Source organism: Aegilops tauschii, chromosome 1 (assembly GCF_002575655.3).
Source record: "Aegilops tauschii subsp. strangulata cultivar AL8/78 chromosome 1, Aet v6.0, whole genome shotgun sequence".
NCBI classification, from domain to species: Eukaryota; Viridiplantae; Streptophyta; class Magnoliopsida; order Poales; family Poaceae; genus Aegilops; species Aegilops tauschii.
In genome coordinates this window covers 386232741-386256471 of record NC_053035.3, presented here as the reverse complement: position 1 = coordinate 386256471, position 23731 = coordinate 386232741, and the positions used below count along the sequence as shown (strand labels likewise).

The following is a 23731-nucleotide window of genomic DNA, read 5'->3' as shown; positions in this document are numbered from 1 at the left end:
GGTCTCACTTTGCCGGCTTAAACTTTGATTTACAGTACTCATTGAATACAATCAGCGTTCTTAATACTGGTAAACCGGAATTAAGGTACCAACCTTATTACCCGGGTTATATAAGCCGGCAGTGCGCTTGCAGGCCGGTAAGTGTGTTATTACGGGTATATCGAAGACATAATTGAGGACAGTCTTTTTTGATTCGTCTTCCGGGTTATATATCTAAAACTACGATTCTTAGTGCGGTAAGCCGCCTAGAGACTTGTGATTTGTCTTTCTATGCAGGATAGTTAAAGGCAACTATTTGAGATTAAGGAAAATGAATGATCAATTATGACCCGGAGAGGTATAAAGGAGACAACTTAAATGGAATTCAGCATTCAACGCGTGCACGATGGCACGGCAAAGTTAAAGTGTTGGTCCTACTCTATTACAAGACTCATCGAGTCCAAAAGGGTGAAGCATTGTTTAATAAGCCGCCTGCAGGGTTACGATGCTTGCTGAGTTGAAGTCTCCGGCTCATCCCTCTCCTCTCCTCCGGCTGTTCCCAAGACCTGGAAAGTTGACGACTTCCAGTCAATGCCGCTCAGAGCTTCAAATTGAGCTTCCTCGTCAATTAACCCGGCCGGGTCAATCTCCGGGGCGAAGGTGTGCTTACGAGCTGGCGGGACTAAGCTGATAGCTTCATAACGCGGAGTGGGGATCCTCTGATTTTCTGCATTGTAACCCGGCTGGTACTTGGTCAGATCTGTGTCGTTTCCAATGAGGGTGGCCACCGGGCGCACGATCTTCACGCAGGCTGCAAAGTCCCTTTGGTCGAAGGGTGTGCCGTCTTCCTTCAAACTGGGATAGCCGAGGGCAATGTCCGCCGGGTCTAACTCTGGAAGGAACACCTTGGCCCGGCTCAGAGCGGCGATAGCTCCGGCTCTTGCAGAGGCCCGCCGCAGCTCTTGGACACGTTGGGGAAGAACGGCAAGCCGGCGAAGAACTTCCGCCAGATGAGTCGGCACCTCATTAGATAGGGCCACCACGGCCAAGGCGCGCTGTGACCCGGTGTAGAGTTGCTCCACCAGGGTGTACACGGCCTTCAGCTTGGTCACCACGCTTTGGTTAAGGTTGGCGCTTCTGGAACCTGTGTAACAGAGTAAGATAAGCCGCCGGCAATGATGGGTTATGAGACATAAAAATTATGAACTGGATGAAAGCCGGTGGAATGACTTACCGAAGATTGCGGCAACCATCTGGGACACTTGGCGCTTTAAGCCGGAGAGTTCGGCGGTCTTCTCTGTCAGAGCCTTCTCCGCCTGTTCGGCCCGGTTCACCAGAGTAGCCTTCTCTTCGGCCCAAGCTTTCCGTTCAGCATCAAAGTCCGTCTTCAGCTTTTCTTGCGCAGCAATACTGGACACAAATTTGGCATTGGCCTTCCGGGTCTCAGTTTCTTGCGTCCTCAGGCGGGTCTTCAGATCGGAGATGTCAGCTTCAAACTTCTTGCAAGCAGCCTACATAATTTTCGGGTTATAGGATGAACAGTTATTATGCAATTTTAAAGTCCCAAGCACTTTCCAAGCAAAGACAGTTGGCACTTGGGGGCTAATGCATATCGAACGTTTCTATTTACAAATGGTCGGTTCAAGCGAGTAAGCCGGAACTTAAGTCTACAACATATTTTATCATAAGTCGTAGACTTGGGGGCTAGAGTATGGTAAGAATAACAAGATAACTATGCAGTAAGCAAGGAGAAAGAAGAGTAGTACCTCAGACTTCTGCTGAATCTGGTTCACCATGCTGATCTCTACATCCCGGCTCTTGTGCACTTGGCTGACATAGCCGGAGACGATCTCTCCGATGTTCAGGTTGGCATAGTCGGTGAGGTCGAGATTAACCCGGCGGTGCTGTAGCAACTCCTCCTTGGCGGAGCACTTGGCCAGTGCAGTAGGTCTCCCCGGCTCAACAAACTCCGTCCGGGTGATTACCACGTCCGGGTCATTGGCCGGCTGAGCCGAGCTGGAGGTCTCCGGGTTAGCAGAAGCTTCTGCAGTTGCCTTGTCGGTTGGAGCGGTGGCTTCGGGAGCGGAGGCAGCTGGCGGTTCTTGAGCTGCTACCTCCGGTTCAGGCAAGTCCGGCTCTTCGACCGGCTTGTTCTTCTTCGCCTTCTTGGTGAGTTTTGCCTGGGCACTGAAAAGACAAAAAGGATAAGCACAAAAGTGTAAGTGAAGACAAGTACAACATGAGATGATCATCATTACCCGGGCACGGTCTTGAAAGCCGGCAGGTTCGACTGCATAGAGTCGCCAGAAGAGGGGGAAGTTTCCTGATAATTTGAGTCAGAAGAGTTGAGCGGTTGACGTATAACACCCGCCAAAGGATGAAAACATTACAACTTTGAGATCACCTCGGTCCGGCGTTTCCTCGACGCGTCAGGTAAAGCGGAAGAGAGGTCGGCGTCCTTGTTGGTCCGGGTGTGTCGCCGGCTCTCATGAATTTGTTGCTTCAAAAGAAATTGAGGATCTTGATAAGCTAAAGGATGTGAAAATCTTACTTTCCGGGTTACCCTTCGGACTTTCAGCCTTGGCAAGGGCTCCGAGTCGGAGGAAAGTATCATTACCTCTTCAACCACCGGGTTACTGGCTCCGGTGTCATCCTGTTGATGAACAGTATTGATAAGGCGGACAGAAAGAAAATAACAAATACAACAAGAGATTACAGGTTCAGGGGTTACCTCTGACTCGGAGCTGTCGCTTAATTGCAGCAGCTCTGAAGCAGTAGGTCTACTTCCCTTCTTGCGGGGAGCGGCTCTCTTGGCGGCTTTCTTAGCCTTCCTGGCCTTCTTGGCCGCCTCATGGTCATAGTTGACCTTCCAAAATTTGTCATCAGCCTGAAAAATACAATGATGATTTCTTAAAGATTCAGATGAAGGTTATCTACAGAAGAAGATAAGATGTTCAGTTCAGCGGCTTACCGCTGGGGCTGGGTTGGTCTTGCAGAAGGGGGCTAACCCGGTCCTCCCGCAGTCTGCCAAGCTCTCGTTCAAGAGAGCCTTGGTCATGTCCTCGGCAACATCTTCAGGGAGGTCGTTGCGGCTATGTCGTAGAGGGTCGTCTTTCCGGCCTGTGTATTCACACATTAAGCTACGGCGGCGGCTCAATGGGATCACCCGCCACGAGATCCAGACCCGGACCAGATCAATTCCGTTGAGACCATTGCCCAGGAGAGCCTTGATCTTGTTGAAGGTGGGGAGCATAGGTTGGCGTTCCGCCTGAGGTAACTTGTCAGACAGAGGGTGAGTTGGTTCCAGACGGGAAGGGCGGAAGCCGGGCAGCGGGCTCTCATCAGCCGGCGACGTGTCTTGGCAATAGAACCACGTCTGGTTCCAGTCCTTTGGGTGACTTGGCGGCTCGACGTAAGGGAAAAGGCAGTCCCTCCGTCGCTGGATGGAGATGCCACCAAGTTCCAAGCTTGGCCCGTTGGCGCACTCGTTCTGACGGTTCAGGTAGAAGAGCTCTCTGAAGAGCAGCAGGCTGGGTTCTTCTCCAAGGTAGACCTCACAGAACACTTGGAAATTGCATATATTTGACACCGAGTTGGGCCCTATGTCTTGAGGCCGCAGGTCGAAGAAATTCAGCACATCTCTGAAGAACTTTGAGCCGGGCGGTGCGAAGCCCCAGCTCATATGATCCGCAAAAACTACCACTTCCCCGTCCCTCGGCTGTGGTCTCTCCTCTGATGGGTCGGGGGCACGGTAGGACATGACGTCCTTTTTGGGTAGGTAACCTGACTTCATGAAATCCGTTAAGGTCTCATCGGTGACGTTGGACCTCATCCAATTGCAAGTGATGGGTGCTTTAGGAGCTTTGGGAGGCATGGTGAAAGTCGAAAGCCTATGATAAAAGGAAACATGCCCGGTTTAATCATAAGCCAGAAGAAATTTACAGTTCAGTATTAAAGTGGCGGCTTATGGAGGGGCCTAATGACATATATCTAATTGCATTGGGTTATCTAAGCCGCTGGGGGTATTAAGAAGTAATTTGATTGTCTACGACCTTGTCACAGATAAGCCGGAAAAATTTATGGCGCATGGCCTCCTTTGAGCCGGAAGGTCCTACGGCGCGTGGTTTCTTTAAACCGGAAATGTAACCCGCCATGACTCAACGGGTGCAGTTTTTTACTAAGTGTCGTGAAAACAGTTTTCACACATTACAGTAAATAATTTGGATTAAAACGGTCGGCTAAAAGGAAAGTTTCTAGACCTAAAAACAGACGCGAGGGAAGTTCTTGGGCTCGAACGGGGCCGTTATGCAGTCAAAAGAGGTCTACTTGCATTTGAAATGAGTGTCAAACAGCCGCCGCGTTGGTTCTATGCTATCTTAAGATCAAGAAGAGGCAGTAAAAATGAAAACTACCAAGAACTCGTGGGTGACGGTGAAGAACACGTAAGAACAGCAGGAGCGGAACGTAGATCTATCCTACGAGGAGGAAGGAACTTACGGATGCAGGGGTTCGCCGCGGTTCTCTGGACGGTTCAGGGTGATGCAGCTGCCAAGGACGACGAGGATGCAGAGCTCTGTTGCGGCGGCGGCGGCGGAGCTCGGGCAGCACGGGAGCAGCGAGAGGAAGGAGACGACAGAAGGGGAAGAATGGAAAGACCCGAGGGTCGGACTACTTATAAGGGCGAGCTCATAAGTGGGCGCGAGAAACGAGGAGACCACGTCGTGGTTATCTCCCCACAAAACGCCTCGATTTTCGGGATGGCAGTAAAGATAAGATCCGTTGCGGATATAGTGGAGTAAAAATGGACTTAATGGAAGATGACGTCACGGCGGATTACCCGGAGTCCAGAGGATGACGTCACGCCGGGTTATGGCCTTCACACAAGTGTAAGCCGGAGAATTTCTGTCGAAAGAATTGAAGATTGACATGAGCCGGCTCAAATCAATCTGGGGCCTAATGTTGAGGATATAGACCTTAGAGTCACCCACCAGGAGGGGCCGGGTTACTCATAATGGTCATCGCCAGAAGCCCGGCGCCAAGCTTGAAGACGTTGGGCCAAAGATGGGCTTAAGACCCGGATATAGCTTAAGGCCCGTATTTACAATCATCATTATGGCAGAACTTGTAGTATAAGGCAAGAATAGTTGAGAGTCCGAGCCGGACACTCTTATGAGCCGGCCGGGACTCTGAGAGCTGCTGGGCGTCAGCCTCCCTATATAAAGGGATGACCCGGCAGCGGTTTAAGGAGAAGAGAGAGATCTCATCGAGAGCCAGGCATAGCAGTTAAGCTCCCTGGTCATCGAAACCCTAATCAATACCACCTCAACTGGACGTAGGCTTTTACCTTCACCGTAAGGAGCCGAACCAGTATAAACCCCCGTGTTCCTTGTCCCGTTAACCCCTCCAAGCTTCCTAGCGGCGATGGCTCCACGACTAAGTCCTAGCTTGAGGACATCTGCCGTGACAATTCCACGACAGAACAAGTTTTGGTTCTTATGAATATACTGTCGTGTCTGTCGGCCTTGTCAATGCTCCTCCAGTGTTCTCTCGGATGATGAATTTCGTCTTCAACCCCTATACCAATGAATTCGTCCTGGTGTACCTCGATGATATCTTGGTCTTCTCCAAGAATAAGAAGGATCATACCAAACATTTGCGATTGGTGCTCGACAAGCTCAGAGAGTATCAATTCTATGCGAAGTTCTCCAAATGCGAGTTTTGGCTCGATGAAGTTCTTTTGCTTGGTCACATCATCTCTGCAAGGGCATCGCTGTTAATCCCGAGAAGGTGTCCGCAATTGTGAATTGGGAACCTCCTCAGAATGTCAAGCAGCTCCGCAGTTTTCTTGGTCTTGCAAGCTATTGCCGAAGATTTGTTGAGAATTTCTCCAAGATTGCAAAGCCTCTTTCCAATCTCCTCTAGAAGCATGTGAAGTATGTCTGGTCTCCTGAGTGTGACGTTGCTTTCAACACTCTCAAAGAGAAACTAGTCACAGCTCCTGTCTTAACTCCTCCTGACGAATCCAAGCCATTTGAAGTTTTCTGTGATGCTTCTCTCCAAGGTCTCAGTGTTGCGTTAATGCAAGAGAAGAAGGTTGTGGCCTATACCTCTCGTCAGTTGAAGCCCAACGAGAAGAACTACCCCACTCACGATCTTGAGTTGGCGGCAGTTGTCCATGCATTAATTACGTGGAGACATCTCTTGTTGGGAAGACAAGTGGACATTTTCACCGATCACAAGAGTCTCAAGTACATCTTCACTCAGCCCAACCTCAACCTCAGGCAGACTCGATGGGTCGAAATGATTCAAGAGTACAATCCGAGTATTGAATATACTCCAGGTAAAGCAAATGTCATTGCAGATGCTTTAAGCAGGAAGGCTTATTGCAACAGCTTAATTCTCAAGCCATTCCAACCGGATCTTTGTGAAGCTTTTCGCAAGCAGAATCTCCAAGTTGTTCCTCAAGGCTTTCTTGCCAACCTCATAGTCTCTCCTACTTTGGAAGATCAAATTCGTGAGGCACAACTCCTTGATGCCATGGTGAAGAAGGTGAAACGTGGTATCGACAAGGGTCTTTCCAAATACAAGTGCTATCGCATTGATGACAGAGACACTTTATTCTTCGAGGACCGGATTGTGGTTCCTAAAGGTGATCTAAGGAAAGTCATAATGAACGAGGCGCACAATTCTCTTCTTTCCATTCATCCTGGAAGTACGAAGATGTACCATGACCTCAAGCAGTCGTATTGGTGGACTCGAATGAAGCGAGAAATTGCTCAATTCGTGAACGAATGTGATGTCTGTCGAAGAGTGAAAGCAGAACACCAATGACCAGCTGGTCTCCTCCAACCTCTTGCTATCCCAGAATGGAAGTTTGATCATATCGAAATGGACTTTGTGACTGGTTTTCCCAAGTCCAAGCGCGGAAATGATGCTATCTTCGTTGTCATTGACAAGCTTTCTAAAGTGCCTCATTTACTTCCAATCAAAGAATCTATCACAGTAGCTCAGTTGGCAGAGCTATACACCTCCAGAATTGTCTCTTTGCACGGCATTCCAAAATTGATTTCTTCAGATCGTGGAAGCATCTTCACCTCTAAGTTCTGGGACTCCTTCCAGAAGGCCATGGGCACAAACATTCGCTTCAGCACAGCCTTCCATCCTCAAACTAGTGGCCAAGTCGAGCGAGTCAATCAAATTCTTGAAGATATGCTCAGGGCTTGTGTCATTTCCTTTGGCATGAAATGGGAAGATTGTCTTCCATATGCCGAATTCTCCTACAAAAACAGCTTCCAAGCGAGTTCGGGCAAGGCCCCATTCGAGATTCTCTATGGCAGAAAGTGTCGTACTCCTCTCAATTGGTCAGAGACTGGTGAACGCCAACTTCTTGGCAATGACTTAATCACAGAAGCTGAAGAAATGTGTAAAGTCATCCGTGATAATCTCAAAGCCGCGCAATCGCGCCAGAAGAGTTACTATGATAGTAAGCATCGTGATGTGGCTTTCGAGATCGGAGACCATGTCTACCTCCGCGTCTCTCCAATGAAAGGCACTCGTCGCTTCGGTATCAAAGGGAAGCTTGCCCCTAGATACGTGGGTCCTTTCAAGATCATTGGCAAAAGAGGCGACCTCGCCTATCAACTTGAGCTTCCTTCCAACTTCGCAAACGTGCACGATGTGTTCCACGTGTCATAGCTCCGCAAGTGCTTCAAGACGCCTGAGCGCACTATCAACTTTGAAGAGATTGACCTTCAAGAAGATTTGTCTTATCATGAGCACCCCGTTGCTATTCTTGAAGAAACTGAGCGCAAGACTCACAACAAGTCAATCAAATTCCTGAAAGTGAAGTGGTCGCACCATTCCAACCGGGAAGCCACCTGGGAACGCGAGGACCATCTCCGTTCTGAATATCCGGAGTTCTTTCAGTCCTAGATCTCGGGACGAGATCCTCTCGTAGTGGTGGAGTGTTGTAACACCCTGCATGTAACTTGTCATATTTGTAACACTGACTCTTCCCATTTTCGGCTATGTGTTATGATATTCCCTCCGTGGAAGGGTTTTGTCTTTCGTTTTGCATTTTGTTCATGTCATGCATTTCATATCATGTCATCATGTGCATTGCATTTGCATACGTGTTCGTCTCTTGCATCCGAACATTTTCCCCGTTGTCCGTTTTGCAATCCGGCGCTCCTATCTCCTCCGGCGCACCCCTCTTGTTTTCTTTCGTGTGCGGGTGTCTAACGTTCTGGGAATGGACCGAGGCTTGTCAAGTGGCCTTAGTATACCACCCGGAGACCACCGGTCAAGTTTCGTTCCATTTGGAGGTCGTTTGGTACTCCAACGGTTAACCGGGCATCCGCAAAGTCCATTTGTGTGTTGCAGCAAAACCCCCCTAAAAAACAGCCCAAAACCCACCAAAATCTCTTCCATGCTCTAGGTCGTTCGATCACGATCGTGTGGGCGAAAACCGCACCTCATTTGGACTCTCCTAGCTCCCTCTAGCTATATAAGTGCACCCCCTCCCGAAAACAAACGCAGACGAAACCCTAACCCTCGTCCCTACGCGCGCTGGACACGTCCGCCCGGCGCCGGACAAATCGCGCCACCGCCACATCAGCGTCCCCCGCCGCCCTTACCGCGCCAGCCCGCGGAGCCCACGTCGGGCCCCCGCGAGCCAGCGCCGCCCGCGCCTGCCCCGCCGCCCACCGCGCCGCCGCGGCCTCCCGCCGCCGCCGCGCCGGCCGGCCCCGCCGCCTCGCCGCCCGGCCTCCGCACCGCCGCCGCGCCCGCCTGCGCCGCCGCGTCGCCGGCCGCCGCGCCGCCGCCCGCCGGCGACCGCGCCCCCTCCGGTCGCCGTCCCCGGCCGGCGCCGCCTCTCCCCCGCGCCCCGACCTCTACTCCGCCCTCCCTCCGCCGCCGACTGCTTGCTCCGGCGAGCTCGAGAGCTTCGGCCTCGATCCGATCTGAGATCTACCGTACGTTGACTTCTCCCGTAGCCCGAAATCTTCTGTCTTTTCCTGTTACAGCATGTGCCCCTGTTCAACAGTGCATAACTCTCTGTACATAGCTCTGTTTCGCACCATGTTCATTAGAGCCCATCTTGATGCCCAAATCTCTGTTGCAAGAGGGCTAGTTGCTGTTATCTGCTGGTTCTTAGCAGAACTTGGAGATTTGTCATTTTTGTATCATTTAATCCGTGCATCTTATGGGCATGAGCTCTACATGTGTTTTGTTGCATGCCATGCTATCTTTCCAGTGGTCTATACCATGTATTTTTGTGATCTCTGTGGTGACTATCACAAGCATGCAAACTAGGCCCCGTAATGTTTCTGATTTCAGGGACTTAGTGATTTCTCTAAGTGTTTGTCTGCTGTTATTTTGTTGCCATGTAAACTTGATGCTACAGAGAGATCCATGCATATTTTGGAGATGTTCGATAAGGATGATTTGTAGCTATAGTTGTAATTGATCCATTCCTGCCCTTGTTTGCAATTATGGAGTGCCATAGCATGACTCAATCTTGCTCTACTTTTGCTATAAAATATTTCTGGCAGATTCTTAACATGATATGCAATTTTGCCAAGCTTATTGTAGTTGATCCGTACATGCTATGCTTTTGTATTTGCCATGGATAGCTTCAGAAACATGCCATATTGCTGTAGCTATGCTAGTTGTGTCATGCATTGCTTTTTGGTGAGTGCATCAAGCTCACAAAGATGCCCTCATATTATTGTTTCTGCCATGCTCTGTTTTCTGCAAGTCTGAAACCTGTTAACGAAACTTGCTATGTTTACATGCTTGCCATCATATCTTACGGTCCTTTTTGGCTTATAGTCAGTAAGGGACTTTTGGCATATGCATTTAGTATAATACTGCCATGCCTTGTTTTGCCATGTTAACTTCCTGTAGCATGTTGATTTCGTGCTCTGAAAATCGCTACCTGATGCTGTTTTCTGCCATGTCCAGTAATTTCACCAACTCTGTGAACCTGTTATCTTTTGCACTTTTGCCATACTTGTTTGAGCTTGTTATGTTGTGAACTAGCCGTAGCTCAGTGTTCATGTTTTGTCAAGCATCGCCTGTAGATTACTGCCATATGATTTGTTGCTATGTTGGAGTGCTGTAGCATTGTTGCTTCTTGCATTTTATGTGCTATCATGCTGTTAATCGCAGATTCGTGTCATTCTTGTTTTGCTTGCCATTTGCAAACCGTGCATCCGTTTCAGGTGATCTTTATATCGATTTCGACTGAAATCATCTCATATTTCCAGTGGCATGCTTGGTTTGCCAAGTTACTGCCTGGTTCAACATTTTCCTTCCGGAGCACGCATATGCATCGCATATCATATCTTGCATATCATACATGTTTTGCATCATGTAGCTTGTGCATTTCTCGTGATGGATTGTGGTTCCGTTGCTTGTGTTCTTGTCTTGGGTAGAGCCGGGAGATGAGTTCGTGAACGAGGAACCTGTTGAGTACGCTTACGAGGATCAAGCTTTCGACAACTCTGAGAACCTTGCAGGCAAGATGACCACCCCTCGAAATCACTTCTATCTTTGCTTTGCTAGTTGTTTGCTTTATTGCCATGCCGCGCTACCTATCACTTGCTATATCATGTCTCCCATATTGCCATGTCAGCCTCTAACCATCCTTTCCTAGCAAACCGTTGTTTGGCTAAGTTACCGCTTTTGCTCAGCCCTTCTTATAGCGTTGCTAGTTGCAGGTGAAGTTGGAGTTTGTTCCATGTTGGAACATGGATATGTTGGGATATCACAATATCTCTTATTTAATTAATGCATCTATATATATTTGGTAAAGGGTGGAAGGCTCGGCCTTATGCCTGGTGTTTTGTTCCACTCTTGTCGCCCTAGCTTCTGTCTTACCGGTATTATGTTCCTTGAGTTTGCGTTCCTTACGCGGTTGGGTGATTTATGGGACCCCCTTGACAGTTTGACTTGAATAAAACTCCTCCAGCAAGGCCCAACCTTGGTTTTACCATTTGCCACCTAAGCCTTTTTCCCCGGGTTTTCACGAGCCCGAGGGTCATCCTTATTTAAACCCCCGGGCCAGTGTTCCTCTGAGTGCTGGTCCAAACTAGAGCCACTTGCAGCGCCACCTTGGGGAAACTCGAGGATTGGTTTAAGTTGTACGTAGTGTTCATCCGGTGTGCCCTGAGAACGAGATATGTGCAGCTCCTATCGGGATTTGTCGGCACATTCGGGCGGCTTTGTTGGTCTTGTTTTACCATTGTCGAAATGTCTTGTAAACCGGGATCCCGAGACTGATCGGGTCTTCCTGGGAGAAGGTTTATCCTTCGTTGACCGTGAGAGCATATAATGGGCTAAGTTGGGACACCCCTGCAGGGTATTATCTTTCGAAAGCCGTGCCCGCGGTTATGAGGCAGATGGGAATTTGTTAATGTCCGGTTGTAGACAACTTGTCACTTGACCCAGTTAAAATACATCAACTGTGTGTGTAGCCGTGATGGTCTCTTCTCGGCGGAGCCCGGGAAGTGAACACGGTCTGAGTTATGTATGACGTAAGTAGGAGTTCAGGATCACTTCTTGGTCATTTCTAGATGACGACAGTTCCGTTGCTTCTCTTCTCGCTCTCTCTTGCGTATGTTAGCCACCATATGTGCTTTGCTGCTGCAGCTCCACCTCATTACACCATCCTTTTCCTTTAAGCTTAAATAGTCTTGATCTCGCGGGTGTGAGATTGCTGAGTCCTCATGACTCACAGATTCTACCAAAACAGTTGCAGGTGCCGACGATGCCAGTGCAGATGATGGGGTCGATCTCAAGTGGGAGTTCGACGAGGAACGTGGTTGTTACTATGTGTCTTTTCCTGATGATCAGTAGTGAAGCCCAGTTGGGACGATCGGGGATCTAGCATTTGGGGTTGTCTTATTTTCATTTGGATCTTGACCGTAGTCGGTCTATATGTTTGTATTTTGGATGACGTATGAATTATATTTATGAATTGTGTGAAGTGGCGATTGTAAGCCAACTCTTTATCCCATTCTTGTTCATTATATGGGATTGTGTGAAGATGACCCTTCTTGCGACAAAACCACAATGCGGTTATGCCTCTATGTCGTGCCTCGACACGTGGGAGATATAGCCGCATCGTGGGCGTTACAATGGTCCATCCACCTGCCAAGCTGCCCATAAAGGTGAAATAAATTACCCACCATGCCACTCGTAAGTAAAAAAACTATTTGTTAATTGTTTCTCTGATTTCTTCGCCAGTTATTGAAACCGCCTTTAAAGTTGAAGTAAATTATGCACTATGCCACCTGTGAATGAAAAAAACTCTCTATTAATTGTTCCTCTGAATTTTTCATATGTCATTGAAACGTCCGCTAAAGTGGCAGTAAATTACCCACCTCGCCATCCATAAAATTGAAAAAAATGAGTGTTCCTTTGAATTGTTCGTACATCATAGTGCCCTCCAGTTTTTCATTTATCGTGAGGCTGACCTTTGCTTTTGTTTCTCATACACGCATCGAGGATGTACGACAAAAACGCGCATCAAGGTTCAAATCAAACATCGATCCATTGTGAGCATGTTAGAATGCACGTGCCTTATGTCCGCATGCGCGCCGGTTGGTGCACAAATAATCAAATACATGTAGTATGCATATTTGGAACTTGATTTGAAGACCATGATTTTATTATCCCGCCGCAAGGCATGGGCCTTTTTGCTAGTATTTTTACAAAAATGAATATCCTTTTACATTTCCAAACAATATTCGAAAACATGATTTTTTTTAATTTGCGAATATTTTTGAAAATGAGAACATTTTATCGAATATTTGATCGTATTTTGGAACATGGCCAAAATTTTGAAAAGATCAACAATTTTTGAAATTTGTGATTATGATTTCAACAAGGGCACATTTCTTCAAACTTTGAACAACTTTCGGAAACATGACCATTTTTCTGAAATTCTGAGGATTAAAACACAAACATTTTTACAAAAATATGATTTTTTTTAAATTGCAATATATTTTTTAAAAACAAATAATTTTTGAAATTTTGTACAATTTTGTGATATTGAACATTTTTTGGAATTTGCGATTTTTAAAGAAGGAAAAAAAGGAGTAGATAGGCAGGAAAAGTGAATAAAAAGTAAAAATAAAAAAAATGGTTAAAAAAGGTGGGAACCGTACAAAACATTCCCCAAAGAAGAAGCTCTTCATAGTGCTAAATGGCCGGCCCACGAGTCGATGGGTGTGTCCTCTCTGTGAATCAATGACAATTCGTCGCACCGAGGGGCAAATACAAAATTCTGCGAGCTTGCTAGGGCCAACTGCACATTAGCTATTATTAAGGCGGCAAAATGCTCTTAGACCTCTTCCAATGCACATGTGCTTAGATAAGGTGCTAAGCATTAAAGACTTTAGCAACTAAAGTCTCCAACACATCGGTGCTTCACTTATTGTTGCTAAGCTCCCTTCATTTAATGATTAGCACCTAAACTCCTTCATGCATGGTGGGCTTCTTTCATTTAATTGTTTTTCGTAGGTTCACGCGCTTGGCATTGTTTCTTCTTGGGGTCACCACACTCATATCTCTTCTGTTAATTACCTTGCCACATCAGCTTTGTTGCCTACATGGAAGCCTTAGCACCTGTACAAGGTGGAGCACTGGGAAGGGCCTTAAGACACACACTAAATTTTTGTACTCTTTACAATGTTTAGAGGATATTGCATGAAGGTTGTGTCAATTAATTCGGATCAGAAAGAGTAGTAAAATTACGAAAAGCTTTACATTTTTTAAAATGATAATGAATTCTAAAATATTCATGAATTTCAAAATTGTTTGCAAATTTAAATAAATATTCATGAATTTAATCAAATTGCAACAACAACAACAACAACAACAACAACAAAGCCTTTAGTCCCAAACAAGTTGAGATAGGCTAGAGGTGAAACCCATAAGATCTCGCAACCAACTCATGGCTCTCGCACATGGATAGCAAGCTTCCATGCACCCCTGTCCATAGCTAGCTCTTTGGTGATACTACAATCCTTCAGGTCTCTCTTATCGGACTCCTCCCATGTCAAATTCGGTCTACCCCGCCCTCTCTTGACATTCTCCGCACGCTTTAGCCGTCCGCTATGCACTGGAGCATCTGGAGGCCTGCGCTGAATATGCCCAAACCATCTCAGACGATGTTGGACAAGCTTCTCTTCCAATGGTGCTACCCCAACTATATCTCGTATATCATCATCCCGGACTCGATCCTTCGTCGTGTGGCCACACATCCATCTCAAGATACGCATCTCCGCCACATCTAACTGTTGAACATGTCGCCTTTTAGTCGGTCAACACTCAGCGCCATACAACATTGCGGGTCGAACCGCCGTCCTGTAGAACTTGCCTTTTAGCTTTTGTGGCACTCTTTTGTCACAGAAAATGCCAGAAGCTTGGCGCCAGTCGGCGTCCTCAGAACGGGGGTCCCCAGACTTGCCTGCCTGCGGCCCACGACGTGGCTCCACCAGCGGCCCTGTACGGCCCATCTTCACCAGCAAACACTCAAGACCCTCGCGAGGGGCCAAGCCTCGCGAGGCGGACGACGCAAGACCTCCTCGGGGGCGGCCTCACCAGGATGGCTCGGGAGGGCGGAGAGATCAAGGCAAGGGGCACCTCGCGAGGTTCCTGTGATGTAAGCCATGACGACCAGGGCCAGGCGGGCGCCAGCGCGCAGTGTCCTCGTTTCCTCTTTGGTGCTAAAGAGGCAAGCGCAGGCGAGGAGTCCCGAGGCATCAGGCAAAGGTTTCCATATCAGTGCAACGAGACCAAGACCAGCAGGACAGCAGGACGGAGGTCACCGTGGAGCCCAAGACGGCGTTACCACCAGAGCCTTTGGCAGGCGAAGACCACCTTTAATCAGGATAACTTGTACTAGTTGTCTCCCTTCAAATTTGGCCGTTGTGGCATCCCTTCCTGCTCAATATTTGGGAAGAGGACCGGGGCCTCTATAAATAGGACTAGCCACCGCCCTAGAGGGGGACGAATCTAGGGCCATTCAGATCACCCTCAACCACACAAGCCCACCGAAGCACAAGAGCGCCTCCCCTCAAGAGGATGTTCTTCCTTTGTAACTGTTCATCCTCAGCCCGAGAGGCAATCCACCACACCACACTAGAGTAGGGTATTACACCACATCGGTGGCCCGAACCATTATAAACCTTGTGTCCCTTATTCAGTGAGTTCGACGCGCTGAGCTTTGAGATCGCGGTGAGGGCGTGAGCTAGGGGGAGGAGAGATCTTCATGCGCACCCCAGTGTTCGAACCTCAAGGGTTTTGCCGGAACCCGAAATCTGACATTTGGTGCGCCAGGTAGGGGTGCGCTAACGCCTTCCTCCCGCCGATCCGCGTCCCGTCGCTCCACCGCATCCATGGCGGACGTGCGTCGAGCCCGCGCAGAGCGCCGGCCGCCCTCGCCGCCCGCGTTGCTCAGACAACCCGTGTCGGTGGGCCTCCCCGCCATTCCCCGTCGCCCACCGCCAACGCCGCCACTGGTCCGGCGGGAAACGAGCAACAAGCGTCCTCGCTGCATCCTTCTGTGCGGCGGCACGGCCGCACTGCCACTCCGTCGCTGACCCCAGCTAGCTCATCGTCTCACGCTCGTCGCGCTCCCACGACCTTTACGAGGACTGGTTGGACCGCATCGCCGAGCTCGCCAGCGCCGCTAGGGGCTCCCCCGCCCCCTCCCTCTCGCTGCCTCGCCCTCCGCCAGCTACGGGCGACGTAGCTCACGGAGCACCTCCACCACCTCCCCACCAAGACAGTGCTCTGGCGCCAAGGTGCGTGGCCCCCCGGCGTGACCCACCGTGTCGGCCACCCGCGCGAGATGAAGGAGGAGCTCGCCATCCATGAGGACTTATGCACGGCTCTGGAGCTATTCAACATGGCGACCAAGTGCGCGAGAGCCGAGGAGGGGCGCCTTTCCCTCCTCGAGCTCCCGGCTACCGACCCGAAGGAGAAGAAAGCCAAGGCCAAGGACGTGAAGCGCAAGTGAGTGGCCGTGCTCGCAGCGGAGTGCTACCTCTTGAGCACTGCGTTGGTTTTCCCTTGAAGAGGAAAGGGTGATGCAGCAAAGTAGCGTAAGTATTTCCCTCAGTTTTTGAGAACCAAGGTATCAATCTAGTAGGAGGCCACGCACGAGTCCCTCGCACCTACACAAACAAATAAAATCCTCGCAACCAACGCAATAAAGGGGTTGTCAATCCCTTCACGGTCACTTACGAAAGTGAGATCTGATAGATATGATAAGATAATATTTTTGGTATTTTTATGATAAAGATGCAAAGTAAAATAAAAGGCAATAAAAATAGCGAAGTGTTGGAAGATTAATATGATGGAAAATAGACCCTGGGGCCATAGGTTTCACAAGTGGCTTCTCTCGAGAGCATAAGTATTACGGTGGGTGAACAAATTACTGTTGAGAAATTGACAGAATTGAGCATTGTTATGAGAATATCTAGGTATGATCATGTATATAGGCATCACGTCCGCAACAAGTAGACCGACTCCTGCCTGGATCTACTACTACTACTCCACACATCGACCGCCATCCAGCATGCATCTAGAGTATTAAGTTCAAAAGAACAGAGTAACGCTTTAAGTAAGATGACATGATGTAGAGGGATAAACTCATGCAATATGATATAAACCCCATCTTGTTATCCTCGATGGCAACAATACAATACGTGCCTTGCTGCCCCTGCTGTCACTGGGAAAGGACACCGCAAGATTGAACCCAAAGCTAAGCACTTCTCCCATTGCAAGAAAGATCAATCTAGTAGGCCAAACCAAACTGGTAATTCGAAGAGACTTGCAAAGATAACCAATCATACATAAAAGAATTCATAGAAGATTCAAATATTGTTCATAGATAAACTTGATCATAAACCCACAATTCATCGGTCTCAACAAACACACCGCAAAATAAGATTACATCGAATAGATCTCCACGAGAATTGTGGAGAACTTTGTATTGAGATCCAAAGAGAGAGAAGAAGCCATCTAGCTAATAACTATGGACCCGAAGGTTTGAGGTAAACTACTCACACATCATCAGAGAGGCTATGGTGCTGATGTAGAAGCCCTCCGTGATCAAGGCCCCCTCCGGCGGAGCTCCGGAAAAGGCCCCAAGATGGGATCTCACGAGTATAGAAGGTTGCGGCGGTGGAATTAGGTTTTTGGCTCCGTATCTGGTAGTTTGGGGGTACGTAGGTATATATAGGAGGAAGAAGTACGTCGGTGGAGCAACATGGGCCCCACGAGGGTGGAGGGCGCGCCCAGGGGGTAGGCGCGTCCCCTACCTCGTGCCCTCCTGATTGCTTTCTTGACGTAGGGTCCAAGTCCTCTGGATCATGTTTGTTCCAAAAATCACGTTCCCGAAGGTTTCATTCTTTTTGGACTCCGTTTGATATTCTTTGTGCGAAACTCTGAAATAGGCAAAAAACAGCAATTCTGGTTTGGGCCTCCGGTTAATAGGTTAGTCCCAAAAATACTATAAAAGTGTATAATAAAGCCCATTAAACATCCAAAACAGAATATAATATAGCATGGAACAATCAAAAATTATAGATACGTTGGAGACGTATCACGGAGCCAGATACGAAGCGCGGCCGGGATCATCCCGAGTCGTCCAAAAGCAGCTGACCGTTATGCGCCTTCCACAATGTACACAGCCATAACACCAACGACTGTCAAGAGCTCAGGGCCATTCGAGATGGATGCTTCGGTCGACACCCCGAGCGCAACGACCGGGGCTACGGCCGAGGAGGAGGATGAGGCGGAGGACGCTAGGACGATCACGGCCCCCGCCAGGAGGACCGCTGGCAGGACCAGCCTCGTGAGGGCGCCTGGAGGGATCAGCCTCGCGAGGACCACCCTTAGGGCAACGCTGGCCTTCCTCCGCTACCGCCACCACTAAGAAGGAACGATGACCACCATCAGGACGAGGGATATGGGGGCTTCCAGGAACCGCGTGCTATCGCCTGCATCTTGGGCGGAGCTCAGGCCCCAGCATCTCAGCGTATCTTCAAGCAGTTTGCTCGGGAGGTGAACGCAGCCCTTCCCAGGCTTGAGGCCACACGTCCACTCAGGTGGTCCAAGTGGGCCATCACTTTCAGCTCGGCGGACCAGATCAAGTGTGTGGCCACTGCTGGCGCCCTCCCGATGCTCTGCTCACCCGTCATCAGCAACGTACCAGTCACCAAGACCCTCATTGACGGTGGCGCAGGGCTTAACGTCCTGTCCGTCGAGACATTTTTTGAAGGGGTTAGACAGTAGGAAATGCTCCTACTGCATATATATATCCAACTCACAGCCAGCAAAGGTTACAAGTGTTATGTTACATATGCACAAGTGGGAAAAGGGGGTGTGCGGAGAATGGTACAAGGGGGGCAGCAAATTGATGATCAGAGTGTATAATTACAACTAAGCTATATAGCTAAGTAAGTCAGGCACTAGCTGCTTCTTGTGGGGGGCATCCTGTAGGCAATGTCAGCAAAGTCTCTCCGGAATCTGGCCTCCTAGGATGGGATTGATGGGTCCACCTTGCGAAAGTAGTTGTTATTCCTTTCTTTCCATAGGCTCCAAGCTGCCACCAAGAAAACTTCCATGATCATTTTCCTGGGGTTCAAAGTCTTGAGGTGTGTCATGTGTTCCAGTCTGTTGCCCTGTGATGGCTAGAGTATGTTGAGCTTGCTCCAGCATGCGGTACTAAAAGTGCAATGGAAAAAGAGATGTTCAACAGTCTCTTCCACATGTTGTCCACAAAGTACGCAGTCCAAATTATTGCCAATGTTATAATGTCTCCTCTTTAGCATGTTTCTTGTGTTAAGGCGATCAGAGAGGAGGAACCAACCAAAGACCTTAATTTTAGGGATGCATTTGGTCTTCCACAGCCATCGGTATGCATCATGAGCAATCGTCTCCCTGAAGTAGAAGGTGTAATAGGTCGTGGTTTTAAAGTCAGCAGATCCCCAAGTGCATATCCAGGCAAACCTTGGAGTCAGTCATTGTTGCAGTCTTAACATTTTGCTAGAAAGCTCGCAATTCATCAAATGCTTGGACCGAGAGGGGCAAGTCAAAAGCCTGGTTAAGATGGGTGGTCGAGAGAAATTTCCGCGTTGAGGCATCTTCATCGCTTGTAAATGAGAAAGCACGCGGGTATGTTTCTGACAAAATGGAGTTGTTCCAATCGTCCTTCCAAAATAAGGCTATGTCACCCGCTCCAATCTTAAGTTTGGTGATCCCTCTGTAAATTGGCATGAGTTGAATGAGCTGTCGCCACCAGAAAGAGCCGCATGGGGCAGCAGCATGGGGGACACTGGAAGCATAGTATGTGTCCCAGACGAGGTGCACCCAGGGGGCGTCGAACTTGTTGTAGAACTTGTGGAGCAACTTCAGAAGCATTGCGTCATTTTGAACCTTGAGATTGAGAACTCCGAGGCCACCATTTTTCTTGTGTCGACACACCATGTCCCAAGCCGCAAGAGAGTTACTTTTCTCACCACCCTCAGTTTTTTAGTCCAAAGGCCGTGTCTTCTAATCTTGTCAAATTGTTCATTGATCTTAGGTGGGAGTTTAAGGATTCCCATGGGGTATATCGCCAGCTAGGTGACGAGAGAGTTCATGAGAGCCAATTTGCCCGCATATGACATCAGTGACATCGCTGTGGTGATTCTTCTCTCAGCCTTGCAGATCCAGGGAGTTAAGTCAAGGACCGTAGGCTTGGACGTGCCCAGGGGTAGGCCCAGATACGTGAACGGTAGTTGTGCACATGCGCATCCAAAGATGTCAGAAATATCCTTGTACGTTTCCTCCGGAGTGTTCAAAGGAATAAGTGTTGACTTGTGAAAGTTGATGTGCAGCCCCACAGAATTAGCGTAATCTGTGAGTATCTGTTTCATGCAGGTAGCTTGGACACGACAGGCTGGCATTACAATGATTGTGTCGTCCGCGTATTGGATGACTGGGAATTGATTGTTACGACCAGAGGGAATCGACAGGTGCAGATTGTTGTTATGCATGGCGTCATTAATCGCTGTTTGAAGCAAATCCGCAGCAAGTACAAGGAGCAAGGGGGACAGTGGGTCCCCTTGACGGACACCACATTTGCACCAAAAGTATTTGCCGGGGAACCCATTAAGTAGCACCGAGGATTTGCCTGAAGAGGATATGCATTTAAACCAGGCAATCCATTTGTTATTGAATCCCATGCTCTTCATAATCTGTATTATAGCCGAGTGTTGTACCGTGTCAAAAGCTTTGGCGAAGTCGAGTTTAAGCAGAACAATCTCTCGCTTGGATGCTTGGCATTGGTGTATGTACTCAAAGGCCCAGGCTAAGCAATCATTGATGGTGTGCCCCTTAAGGAAACCGTATTGATTCCGGTGTACGATTTGCAGAATGATTTTTTGTAAACGGTTAGCGAGAAGTTTTGTGATCAACTTAAGGCAGCAGTTGAGCAACGTGATGGGTCGAAAATCATTGACATTCGAAAGCCTTCAAGTGCCATACGATCAGCTTCAACCCACCAAGCCCTTCTCAGGAGTGACTGACGGCTCCACCACTCCGATAGGGCAGCTCCGCCTCCCTGTCACCTTCGGACAGCGCGGCAACTACCGCACCGAGCTCATCAATTTTGACATTGCTCACATCCGCCTGCCGTACAATGCCATCCTCGGGTATCCAGCCCTGGCCAAGTTCATGGCAGTGACCCACCATGGCTACAACGTCCTCAAGATGCCAGGAAGCGGCGGGATCATCACGGTCCCCTGCGAAGATAGAGATGCGGTGTGCTACCTCGAGCGCGCCTTCCAAGCCGCAGCAATCGAAGACCCTCACAACGATGGTGCCCAGTACCCTCCTGAGGCCATCCGCAAGAAGAAGAAGCAACTACTCTGTATAGTGCCTCAGGGGAGCGGCGCCTCTAGCGGTGCCACATCAGGATCGGTGCCCGCGCCAAGGGCGCCTCCCTCCTTCGCATAGGAAGGCGCGTTGTGACAGCCTGGTTTTTGCCTTCTCTCATTTGCTTGATTTTTATTTGGATTAAATTTGAAACTTGGAGTTTTCGAATCTTTTCATATGGATTTAAACACTTGGGTACTCTTGGCTTTCACCCAAGTGCTCCATTTCCCTCTCTGATCATCATTCCCCTTCTGATCCATCCCAAAATAATCTTTGGAATATTTTTCTTAAAAGAAAAATATTCATTTTCTCTCAAAAACCCTAGCCAGATCAGTATGCTCCAAAGCAACCCTAATTTTTATGGCCCAGAAAAATCTGAGATAATTCACAAATATTCTTTGAACCCTAGGGCACCTTCCTGAGCAAAAATATTTCATCACTTTTTGGAATATTTTTGCTACAGAAAATATTTTCTGTTCTGGACAGAAATGGTGGTTTCTACAGCAACTACCATTTTACTTGCTCCATTGTGCCTGGGTTTTCTAGTGCATTTTCACCTTAGTAACTCTTGGCTAACCTCCAAAGCACAGCCTCTAACTCCCAGCCATTTGACCTCAGTAACCTCTCAAAGTTGCTGACCAAAAACTTACCTGGCGTGTAAAAACTTCTCTACTGCACCTGGATCCAAACCAAAGCATGGTAACATCTCAAACTACCACGGACAACACGCCAGACATGAAGTTTAGGCTTAGCTCGGCCTGATGTCATAGTCCACGCGGTGACCGCGTTCGTCCAGAGGTGCTGGCATGCGTGTCGGCGCGCTCTGAGTGCCGCCGAGCGCTCTGTTTCGCGCGTGCTCGCTTCCCCGACAGCCGAAGCGCCAAACTTCGCCACCATCTTCTTCTCAACTCCCTTAACTCCCCTCTGGCGCTCACCGACGCCGGAGCTCGCTGCAGCGAGCACGGGCACGGTCCGGCCAACCCAACAGTGCGGTGCGCACTGTGCTCGTCGCCTTCTCCTCGTTCCTGTGCTCGTCTCCGTCCGCCAACAGTTGTCGCGTGAGCTGCGTTGCCTTCTTCCCCTCTCACTGACGCCGCTCGTCGCCGGGCACCGTGGACAGGTGTCCACCGGTGGAGCCCGAAACCCCCTCGTCGCTCGCCTATAAATGGAGCCGCCCCCAGCCTCCTCGAGCACCATCCAGCACTCCCACACACCCCACAAGCGAGTAGGAAGCCGTAGACCCGCCGGGCAGGCCTCGGGCCGCCGTCCCCGAGCTCGAGCTCACCGGCGATCCCCTATGGTCGCCGCGGTAACTCCAGCCCCTCCCAGGCCAGGGCGACCCTTCCAGGGCCTCCGCCCCTCTCCGGTGAAGCCGTTCCGCCCCTCTGGAGCCCCTGGAGTTGCCTCTGCTCGCCGTCTTGTTCATCTCCGGCGACCACCGTGTTCTGCCTCCGCTTGCGAGGTTGATTCTGACGCCGTCCGCCCGCCCCTAGCTACGCTGCGGGTATGGGCAGGTGCGCCTCAACCCCATCTTGCCATCCCTCCCTCTCGTTTTGGCCAAGGAGTCCTCGTCGCCGGCGAGAGCTCCGGCGGAGCTGCGAATCCCTCTGTTTCCTTCTCCCCCTCCTCCTAACCTGACTAGTGGGGCCAGCTAGTTAGCCACTCTGTACGCGCGCGAAGCGGTACGAGTGGTGGCGCCCATGGGCTTTACGCCTTCGACGTCACCCCCCAGCCTGCTTATTTTTATTCAAATTCATTCTAATTTACAGAACACTTCAAACAGCCATAACTCCTCAACCATAGGTCCAAATGAATTGATTCTTTTTGCATCTTTTTCTTTGCAAAGAAATCTAGCAGCTCACCAAAGATGAGATTTTTCTGAGCTGTTTAGAATTTCTGGTGATTTTCAGAAGTGTTCTTGAAAATTCCTTTTCGTGTTTAAAATTATTTTCAGAGGGTGAGGCTTGTCTTGAGGATCACCAGAAGGCTTGTGAACCTAATCTGCACTAAGGCAAGCCACAACAACATTTTCATGGTGTCATTTCAATATTTATGATTTTCTTACTTGAATGAAATGATTAATCCATGCAATTAAATAACTATTGTGTTATTTATATTCTGTTAAGTGTTTGCTAGTTAATATGCTTGATTTACAGAATGTGGAAACTAGCTTAGTTGGTGAAGCAAAGCTAGGATCTATTTGTGGTGATGATAGAAATAAATTTTGTTATGCATGTTATTAATTATTTAAAGTTATGTTCTTACATAAATAAAATGATAAAAATTTGCTAGAAAATATTCTGTTAAGTACTTGTTTAGTCATTTTACTTGACTTACAGAATGTTTGAACCTCACTTGGTTGGTAAAGAAATTAGGATTTGTGTGTGGTAAAATCTTTGTTATTCATATGAGAAATTAATCAGAGTTACGTTCTTGCATGAGAAAATAATCAAACTTGCTGCAAAATATTTTGGTTAATATGTGAGTTATCTTGATCAGCAAAGTAATATGAGTTGTTGATGTTTATGCTTAGTGTGAATATGGATGACATCGGTCATTTTTGTTATTAAGTGATGCATGTGTAGTTTTGCATTTCATGGCATGCTATGACACCGGTCATTTTCATTTTAAGTTGAACCTGAATATAACTCTACTTGAATATACCTTTGACTGGGTCATGGTGCCGCTGAATCGAGTTTTTCCCAGTGCAACCACATTTGCCTTTGTGGGAAGGCCTTGATTCGGTCCATTGACATTGCCTCTGGTCGGTGCCCCCAACTAGGGAAGGTTACGTCGTACTTACCCTGGCCCT

The 23731-nt window shown here is 48.7% G+C and overlaps 1 protein-coding gene across 1 annotated transcript in view; it reads right to left on the bottom strand.

Moving 5' to 3' along the window:
- Positions 1 to 301: 301 nt before the first annotated feature.
- LOC141033771 (uncharacterized) overlaps positions 302 to 23731 on the bottom strand; it is a 39119-nt gene continuing 15689 nt past the window's right edge. Inside the window, exons 2-4 of the mRNA XM_073506283.1 lie at positions 1746 to 2166; positions 1214 to 1490; positions 302 to 1123 (exon numbers count right to left, since the gene is read on the bottom strand). Of these exons, the coding sequence (XP_073362384.1) occupies positions 480 to 1123; positions 1214 to 1490; positions 1746 to 2166 (1342 nt within the window). The 3' untranslated portion in view covers positions 302 to 479. The remainder of the gene's footprint in view (positions 1124 to 1213; positions 1491 to 1745; positions 2167 to 23731) is intronic.